The sequence below is a fragment of the Triticum aestivum genome, chromosome 6D (genome assembly GCF_018294505.1).
Source record: "Triticum aestivum cultivar Chinese Spring chromosome 6D, IWGSC CS RefSeq v2.1, whole genome shotgun sequence".
NCBI lineage: Eukaryota > Viridiplantae > Streptophyta > Magnoliopsida > Poales > Poaceae > Triticum > Triticum aestivum.
The window spans coordinates 146,417,973-146,428,026 of record NC_057811.1 but is presented as its reverse complement, the minus strand read 5'-3'; the positions used below and the strand labels follow the sequence as shown (position 1 = coordinate 146,428,026).

The 10,054-nt window shown below is 49.6% G+C and overlaps 1 protein-coding gene and 1 pseudogene across 1 annotated transcript; one reads left to right on the top strand and one right to left on the bottom strand.

Moving 5' to 3' along the window:
• Window positions 1–635: 635 nt before the first annotated feature.
• Window positions 636–774, top strand: LOC123146598 (uncharacterized; annotated as a pseudogene).
• A 4,929-nt stretch (window positions 775–5,703) lies between these two features.
• Window positions 5,704–7,186, bottom strand: LOC123144185 (transcription initiation factor TFIID subunit 12b). The gene has a single exon (XM_044563232.1). The coding sequence runs from the start codon at window positions 7,086–7,088 to the stop codon at window positions 5,832–5,834; it is 1,257 nt and encodes a 418-aa protein (XP_044419167.1). The 5' UTR covers window positions 7,089–7,186; the 3' UTR covers window positions 5,704–5,831.
• Between the last annotated feature and the right edge of the window lie 2,868 nt (window positions 7,187–10,054).

Genomic DNA, 10,054 nt, shown 5'->3' with positions numbered 1-10,054 from the left:
ACAAGTTGATAACCAACTAACCACCTGCGCCTGATCATGTAATCGCTCTGTCTATATTAACACGAAGGCGTCCCTGCCAGGAGGCAACACGCTTAACGCAGCCAACCCTAGTTTTTACATGGTCATCAGAGCACTTCTCGAGATCATCCATGGCGACACCTTCAAACTCCTTCCCATCCTCTCCGTTTGTGCACGCCATCTCCGAGAAGCTCAGCAAGAACAACCAAGCCCTATGGCGGCCGACGGTTCTGTCGGTGATCAGAGGTGCCCGCATGGAGCAGTACCTCGACGTCGATCACCCGGTGCAACCCATGCACCTTGAAGAGGCCACATCTGATGGCAAAACCAAGACAAAGAAGCCCAACCCGGAGTTCCAGACCTGGTACGCTCAAGATCAGCAAGTCTTTTCTTACCTTCTGACAACTCTGTCCCGTGAGATGGCCGTCCAGTTCGCTACCTGTCATACGTCGACGGAGCTCTGGAACACGATTGCAGAGATGCTTGCGTCTCACACTCGTGCCCAGACTGTCAACGTGCGCATCACCCTCGCCAACCTGCAGAAGGGGAACTCCTCCATCACCGACTACGTTGGGAAAGTCAAGTCTCTGTGCGATGAACTCATCGCAGCAGGGAAGAAGATCGACGATGATGACATCGTCTCTCACATCCTCGCTGGTCTGGACGAGGAATTTGATCCGGTGGTCTCTGCTATGTGCTCCAGAGTGGAGCCGATCACCGTGCCTGAGCTGTTCTCTCAGCTCATCAGCTTCGAGATGAGGATGAAGCTTCGCAGCGGAGTGTCGCAGTCCTCCGCTAACGCTGCCACCAGAGGTCGCGGGCGCGGTGGTGACCGTGGCCGCGGCGGAAACGACAACAACTGCGGTGACCGTGGTCGCCCCTACATCAAGCCTGGCGGCCGCGGTGGACAAGGAGGAGGCGGCCACTACAACAACAACGGTGGCGGGGGCAACTACAACAACAATGCCCCTGCACCTAGGATCCAGTGCCAGATCTGTGGCAAACTGGGCCATCCAGTGTGGAAGTGCTGGAAGCGCTACGATGAAGCCTACCAAGGAGGAGAAGAGAGGACGGCGAACCTGGCAGCACCTCAGTATGGGGTGGACACCAACTGGTACCTTGACAGCGGCGCCACCGATCACATCACAGGAGACCTTGAGAAGCTGACTGTCCGCGACCGCTACACCGGGAACGAGCAAATCCACACTGCTAGTGGGTCAGGTATGGCTATAGAACATATTGGTCACTCAGCTATTCGTACCCCTGATCGTGATCTCTACCTAAATAATATTCTTCATGTTCCAGAAGCTAGCAAGAGCCTAATCTCTGCTAGTCGTCTTGCACTTGACAATGATACATTCTGTGAAATTCACCCCCATTCTTTTCTTGTTAAGGAATGGGGAACAAGGAAGGTTCTTCTTCGAGGCAGGGGTAGATGTGGTCTATACCCCGTCAAGCACAAGGGATCCAACATCCAGAAGCAGATGCTCGGTGCCACCAAGATATCTTCGGATAGATGGCACCGACGTTTAGGTCACCCATCTCCTCTAGTTGTCAGGAGAATTCTTAGTCAGAATAAACTCCCTTGTGCTAGTTTTTCCAATAGTGATTCTGTTTGTGACGCCTGTCAAAAGGGAAAAAGTCACCAGTTACCTTATCCAAAATCAATAAGTGAATCCAAGTTTCCTTTAGAGCTCATTTTCTCTGATGTTTGGGGACCTGCTGTTGAAACAGTAGGCAGAAAGAAATATTATGTGAGTTTTATCGATGACTTCAGTAAATTCACATGGATCTATTTGATCAAACACAAGTCTGAAGTTTTTCAAAAATTTCATGACTTTCAGCACCTTGTTGAACGATAGTTTAATCGTAAAATTCTTGCTCTTCAGACAGATTGGGGAGGGGAGTATGAAAAACTCAACTCCTTCTTCACCAAGATAGGAATATCTCATCATGTATTTTTTCCCCATGCGCATCAACAGAACGGATCAGCAGAGAGAAAACATCAACATATAGTCGAAGTGGGCTTGTCTCTTCTTGCCCAAGCCTCTATGCCCTTAAAATTTTGGGATGAGGCGTTTATTGCTGCTACCTTTCTGATCAATCGCCTTCCTAGCAAAGTTATCAAGCTTGAGACCCCTCTTGAGCGATTGTTCCATGAAAAACCCAATTACTCCGCACTTAGGATTTTTAGGTGTGCTTGTTGGCCTAACCTCCGGCCCTATAACAAGCACAAACTTCAGTTCCGTTCCAAACAATGCACTTTTCTTGGATATAGCAACCTTCACAAAGGTTTTAAATGCCTTGATATTTCAACAGGACGAGTGTATATCTCCAGGGATGTTATTTTCGATGAAAATGTATTTCCCTTCGCTACACTACACCCAAATGCCAGTGCACGGCTTCGGGCAGAAATTCTTCTTTTGAGTCCGGAGTTACTAAACCCAACCGATCATGGGGACGAACATTATGCTGATGATCATTTGTTACATAGCCCTACTTCTGACGGAGATAGCTGTGAAAAAAACTGCACTCCAAATGCTTGTGATTGTATGCAACAGCAGCAAGAAACACCTGGCGGTGGACACGAGGCAGATTTGCCTGGACGCGCCGATTCTGGAGCTGACGCGGGAACAGATTCCCAGGCGGATCCTCTGACGCCCCAGGCGGATCCTCCGACGCCGCCCCCGCCAGAATCCGGGGCCATCCACTCCCCGGGTGACGCCTGGCACAGGTCTCCAGGCCGGTCGGGTGGGCCCCCCTGTCTCCGCGCCCCAGTCGTCACGAGGCGGGTGGGCCTGAACCTGGTCGCCTGTCCCCCGCTGCGCGGCACAATGATGGCGGGCGCGACCGCGCGCTGGCCCGTGGTCACGTGGCGCCCGCTGACTCGTCGAGGCTGGATTCTCCTGCTCCACCAGCGCGCGATCCAACATTGTCCGACCGCGCGACAGACGACGTTGGGTCTGCTGTGGCGGGATCGGGATCTTCTGCGGCTACCACACCCGTACGCTCCAGCACAACTCCTCGGATGACTACACGAGCACAACGAGGTATTTCAAAACCCACAGTTTACAAAGATGGGACACTCAGGTATGATAAGCACTTCAAATTTGTAAATTTTGCTGCTACTGGTGAGCCCCAAACTTTGACCGAAGCTCTAGAAAATGACAATTGGAAAAATGCCATGAATGTAGAGTATTATGCACTTATGAAAAACCAAACTTGGCGTTTGGTTCCTCCTAAGCGAGGGAGGAATATTATTGATTGTAAATGGGTATATAAAATTAAAAAGAGACCTGATGGCACAATAGATAGATATAAGGCTAGACTAGTAGCTAAGGGCTTCAAACAACGCTATGGTATTGATTATGAGGATACTTTTAGTCCCGTAGTTAAAGCTGCTACTATTAGACTTGTTCTATCTATTGTTGTCTCCAGGGGATGGAGTCTTCGCCAATTGGATGTTCAGAATGCGTTCTTGCATGGCGTTTTCGAGGAGGAGGTCTATATGAGACAACCACCCGGGTTTGAAAATGGTTCCAAGCCACATCATGTGTGCAAGTTGGACAAGGCCTTATATGGCCTAAAGCAGGCACCTAGAGCCTGGTATTCAAGATTAAGTGCAAAGCTTCAACAACTTGGTTTCAAGCCTTCAAGGGGTGACACTTCTCTTTTCTTCTTCAAGAAAGGGAAGGTGATTATATTTATGTTAATTTATGTTGATGACATAATTGTTGCCAGCTCTTCACAGGAAGCTACCACAGCATTGCTATCAAATTTGAAAAATGAGTTTGCTCTTAAAGATCTAGGAGAGTTACACTACTTCCTAGGTATTGAGGTAAAAAAGTTGCATGATGGTATTATGCTAACTCAGGAAAAATATGCCAAAGATGTAATCAGACGTGTAGGTATGAAGGATTGCAAACCCTCCAGTACACCTATGGCTATCACTGATAAGTTGTCATTATATGAAGGAGAATTACTAAGCCCAGAAGAAGGAACTAAGTACAGAAGTATAGTTGGTGCTCTCCAGTACTTGGCACTAACAAGACCTGATATATCTTTTGCTGTTAATAAAGTTTGTCAATTTTTACATGCTCCTACCTCTGTACATTGGACAGCTGTAAAGAGGATATTGAGGTATCTTGAAGGGAGTGCCAACACAGGGCTGAAATTGTGTAAATCTTCTTCAACCACAGTAAGTGCATTTTCTGATGCAGACTGGGCTGGATGTCCTGATGATAGAAGATCTACAGGGGGATTTGCAATCTTTCTTGGGTCGAATCTGATATCCTGGAGTGCGAAGAAGCAGGCTACAGTGTCACGCTCGAGCACTGAGGCAGAATATAAATCTTTGGCAAATGCAACAGCTGAGGTAATGCGGATTGAAACTTTACTTGATGAACTTGGCATTGGAAGAACAGGTGTGTCATGTTTATGGTGTGACAATCTTGGAGCAACGTATTTGTCTGCAAATCCAGTGTTTCATGCACGAACGAAACACATAGAGATTGATTACCATTTTGTACGAGAGAGAGTTGCACAAAAGTTGCTAGATATTCAGTTCATTCCAACAGGAGATCAAGTTGCAGATGGGTTCACAAAACCGTTACAAGTCAAGCAACTACAGGCCTTCAAGCACAATCTGAACCTTGATATGTTAAGATTGAGGGAGGATGTTAAAAGTGTAGGACCGTAGTTGTATCGTGACATTGTAACGTGATTGTATTCGTTAGAATTGAGGCGCAGGTTGTTGGCTAGGATATCCTCTATCTCATGTATAGCTTGGAGTAGAGGACAAGTTGATAACCAACTATCCACCTGCGCCTGATCATGTAATCGCTTTGTCTATATTAACACGAAGGCGTCCATGCTAGGAGGCAACGCGCTTAACGCAGCCAACCCTAGTTTTTACAACAAGATCCTTCTGAGCCAATAATTCATATGACACAACAAATCTTTCTTTCTGGCGGGGGACACAACGGATCTGATGAGCTTGAAGATGCAATTTGCTCCAAGTCATTTCAAATGAACTACAATTTCAGAAGAAGAAGAAAACTTCTTCAAAATAGGTCATATCAGTTCCACACATGTGTGAGAAAGGCATGCGTCTCAGAGAAATTTGCAGCCACAATCATCTGGCATGAGCTTGGACATCACGAGAACTTGCACCCCCACTCAAACACAAATTATCATCACAGCTGAGGGGACAAACAGAATAGTGCAAACTATCATCGCACTTGAATTCGCAACTCAACCAGAGGAACAAGCACCGGTGGAAGGTGACCCCAGCGTATTCTCGTCTAGCTTTCGTCCCTGTTTGAAAGAGACGAGTTAACAAAACATTTCCCCGCTGAAGAGCCACGCATTACTGGGTGGAACGGCTGGCTTTCTATGGTGTACAAAATGTCAGATGGCAATGTACATATTGTATGTACGTGGGACTATACATTTTTTTTAGGTTTACGTGGGACTGTATATACATGTGGTCCATCTACGCACAAACACGTACAATGACTAATGGGAGGTATATCGATCTATCTTTTTCAGCAATTTACCTACGAAACTACTCTATGCCCGACATTTCATGGCCGATTCTTAGACGATACTCCATTGGCTGTGCGAGACTTGCTTCTAACCATGCATGGCTGGATCCACAGCATCGTCTCAAAATCGGGCATAATGTGTCGTCCGTATAGCAGTTCTCATTTACCTATAATGGTATAAGTATCTATCTCAAATACAATTCACGCTTTTCAAAGTAAATGCCACAATTCTACCAAAGCCTACACTGAATTTCTCTGCAGATTCATTCACATCCTCTCCTGTGAGAAACCAGGAGCGGACAGGTGACAATTCTTCTGCAGGTGCAGTAGCACATCCTTGGCTTCCACAACCGACGATTTCCTGTGCTTTGCAAGCCTGCACGCAAAATCAGCCGCTGTGTTAATGAAGTCGTCGGCAATCTCCAGAATCAAATCTTCCACCTCTGGATCAACCTCGCACTGTGGATCCACCTGCGCCACCAAATCATGTATCTTTCTCTTCCCAATAAGTTGGCTGCAATTTCCCCCTCCTTGATGCGGCGCATTTGCACCCGCCGCGGTTCCGCCTGAGGAAGGTGTCGCCGGCTGCGATCCTGCCGTGTTTGCGGGCTTCCCTGCTGCAGATGCTGGCATCCTTGGAGATGCTTGCTGTTGTTGCCGTTGCTGCTGGTTCAGATGTTGGGCATTAAGATGGGGAAGTCGCTGCAGCGCCTGCGCAATCTGCTGGCGATTCAATCCTCTCTGCTGAAGTTGTTGTATCAGTTGCATCATTTGTTCTTGCTGGCGTTGATGTGGAGAAACAGGCGAGGCCATTGCCGATTGCATCTGATGCGTTGGTAACATCTGCACCACAGGACCATTTTGTGATGATCCAGGTTGTTGTTGTGGCCTCATTTGTGCATGATAGGCAGAACGTTGCTGACTTTGAGCACCATATGGGGTAGTAATTCCATTAGGCCTCATCTGGTTCATCAGGGAAGCACCCATGGATTGTGCTTGTGCAGAGGGAGTGTTGAATTGCACGCCTTGTACCACGCCCCTCTGCCCTGGCTGCGCCATCATCGTTGGCTGGAACTGGAGCCCGTACTGCGCCGCGGAGGCTGCGTTGCCCTGCCCTTGAAGCATCCTCGGCTGCCCCTGCCCAAACATGGCCGCGCGCAGCCCCGGCTGCTGGCCCAACTGCCCCCCGCCGCCCGGGAAGGCTATCTGCGTGCCATATGTCGTGCCGGCTGTCGCGTACCGTGGAGGCTGGCCGACGGCGGGGGCGAGGGAGGCCGGGCCTGAGCGGTGGATCGCACCGAATCCTCCGGCGCCTTCAGCCGCCTGCGCGCGAGAAGGCGCCTGCAACTGCGGCGGGTCCGTGGATCTGCCTCCCGTAGCAGCCGAGGCCGGGTTGACCTGCGCGGAGGAAACGATGGGGGGCAGGGGGATTTGGGGGTTGGCGTTCTGCGGGATGGAAGCAGATGTGGCGAGCTGGTCGGGCTGCGGCGTTGCGGTGGAGGCTAGGGATGGCGGATCAGCCATGGCGGGTCGGTTGTAGGGTTCGGCGGCGGCGATCGGAGACGACAAGGGGTGGACGGTCTGCGTGATTGCGAGGGGTCGTGTTGCTGTGTTCCTTTTCGGAGGATTGGATATTTGGATCTTAGAGCAACTCTGGCACACCCCGCATCCGCCCCGACCCGTAAAATAACCGCCAAAATGCGGGTAGAGGCGAAAAAACCTGCCCGATCAGACCCCGTATTTTGTTCCGGCCCGTAGAAAATTTTAAAGTGAGGGGCGCGGCAAAATCCCGACCCCAACCCGGGAATACGCGGGTTTTCCCCTCGCGGCTGCGGTGCCCTGCATTACAGAGAAGCAGTTGGCGGGAGGGACATTTCAGCCCGCGCGCTTTCTCCCCTCCTTCCGCCGCCGACCGCCCTTGCTTCTACTCGCCTGCCGCCGGCGATTCCGGCCAAATCTGCGGGCGAAATCAGTCCGCGGGGCTGCCCCACACCCTCCCGCGCCGAGACGCTGCACCAGCCCCCTCGGATCCGGCGAGAAGAGCCGCCCTCGTCGCTGCCGCCGCCGGGGATCGACCACTGTCGGGCCCGCCTCCTTGTCGCCGCCCGGGATCACCCGCCGCGTCCGCCACCGGTTAGAGCGTTTTTTGTTTTTTTTCCGAGCGGTATAATTAATTTGACGCGCCGGTACACATGTAGATGGAGTTGAGCCCGTGCGAGAAGTCCTTGCTCTCCGATTCGTCCGATTCGGATGACTCGGATGTTGAGATCATGCTTGCGAACTTTCGGCAGCAAACATTGGTCATGGCACTTGCCGTGAAGGAGCACGAAGACGAGAACCGGAAGAGGAGGCGAGGATCGACCGTCGGGCGTCTTTGCATTCCCCGGAATCGTCATCTTGGGAACGAGATGTTGATGCAAGACTACTTCACGGAGAATCCTACATATCCACCGCACCTCTTCCGGAGAAGGTACTGAATGCGCCGATCCCTCTTTGTCAAAATTGTTCAAGCTTGCGAGGCAAATTGCCGGTATTTTACTCAAAGAAGAAATGCTGCGGGCTTAAAGGGATTTAGTGCATATCAAAAAATCTCGACGGCAATGCGGGTGATTGCATATGGTGTTCCGGCTGACTATGCCGATGAGTACCTTCGCATTGGTGAAGATACTACAATTGAGTTTGTGCATAGATTTGCAAAGGTGATCATCCGTGTCTTTGGTCCTGAGTATCTTCGGGCACCCAACGAAGATGACACAAAGAAATTGATGGCAACTAATGAGAGGAGAGGTTGGCCTGGCATGCTAGGTAGCATTGATTGTATGCATTGGACTTGGAAAAATTGCCCCAAGGCATGGCAAGGAATGTATTGTGGCAAGTCTCGTGATGCAACAATTGTGCTAGAGGCCGCAGCATCCGAGGATTTATGGATTTGGCATTACTTTTTTGGTATGCCGGGCACTCTCAATGATATCAATGTGTTGCAACGGTCTCATTTGTTTGCTAGGCTTGCTAGTGATGATGCTCCTGCTTGCAACTATACTATCAATGGGCATGAATACACAAAGGGGTACTATCTTGCAGATGGTATATACCCTCCTTGGCGCACATTTGTCAAAAGTATCAAAGAACCCAAAACTAAAAAGCAATGTGAATTTGCAAGGGTGCAAGAGGCAGCCCGAAAAGACATTGAAAGAACATTCGGTGTTTTGCAATCTAGGTTTGCCATTGTCCGTGGTCCTGCTCTTTTTGGGATAAGAAAACCTTAAAAAATATCATGACATGCTGTGTTATCCTGCACAATATGATTCTTGAAGATGAGAGACGAATTAACTTGGAATTCTTCTATGACAATGTGGGTAGTCGTGCCAAACTAGCTAGAGACCCTAACCGCATTAGAGTTTTTCTTCAAACATACAAGGAGATTGAAAATGCAAACACCCACTTTCAACTTCAGAAGGATCTCATTGAGCACCATTGGCAAAGGGCTGGACAGTGACTCATTTTTGTATTCATTTGTATTTGTATTCATGACAAGTTTTGTGTTGCATTATTTAAGTTTGCTACGGTGATTTGAATAATTATTTGTAATGTGGATGATTATTGTATTATGTTTGATTTGAATAATTTAGTTTTGCTTTCGATTGTTTAATTATGTTGGATTTGATATTTGCGGGGCGATGAGATGCGGGATGCAGCGGCGCAAAGAGCAGACCCCTCAAACGGACCCGTAAAAAAGCATATTTCGGGAATATGCTTTTTTACGGGTCCGTTTGAGGGGTCTGCATGTGTGGCCGTCCACGCCGGCCCGCAAAAACAGTTTTGCGCGAACTGCAAACGCGTTTTGCGGGCCGGCGGGATGCGGGGTCTGCTAGAGTTGCTCTTACAGCGTCTCCAACACACGCGTGATTTTAGCGCCGCGCTGGAAAAAATCTCCCTTTTTACGCACGCGTCTCCCTTTTTACGCAGCCGTTTCTAGTGCTTCAGGGGACGCGCAAAACCGCGCGCGCTATAGTTGGTTCAACGCGCGAAGCAAAACGGCATCGGCGCAACTTACTTTGTGTGCCCGCTCCCGCGCGCTGGACTGCGGCGACTCGCGTGCGACTCCCACCAACCGCTGGATCCAGCCACTGGCGCCGCCGCCCGCACCTCCCCATTTACTCGGGCGACCTGACGGCGCTTCCCCGGCCTATCCCCGTGCGCCGCTGCTGCTTCCTCCACCTTCTCTCGTCGCCGCCGCCCCTCGAGCGCGCCATTCCCACAAGGTGTTTGACAAAACGCCTGCAAGGTATGCATTGCTTCAACTTTACATTTTATAGATGAATTTGGTACATGTTGTTTGTAATTTTATAGACTAGTTTAATTTTAATATTGTAGATGAGTTCGTCATATGATTCTTCCGACGAAGAATTTGATATTCAAGAGGAGGAGGACCTTGCAATGATCCTAGCTATGCACGTCAATAAAAGGTCGAAGCACGGTGGTTCGATTAT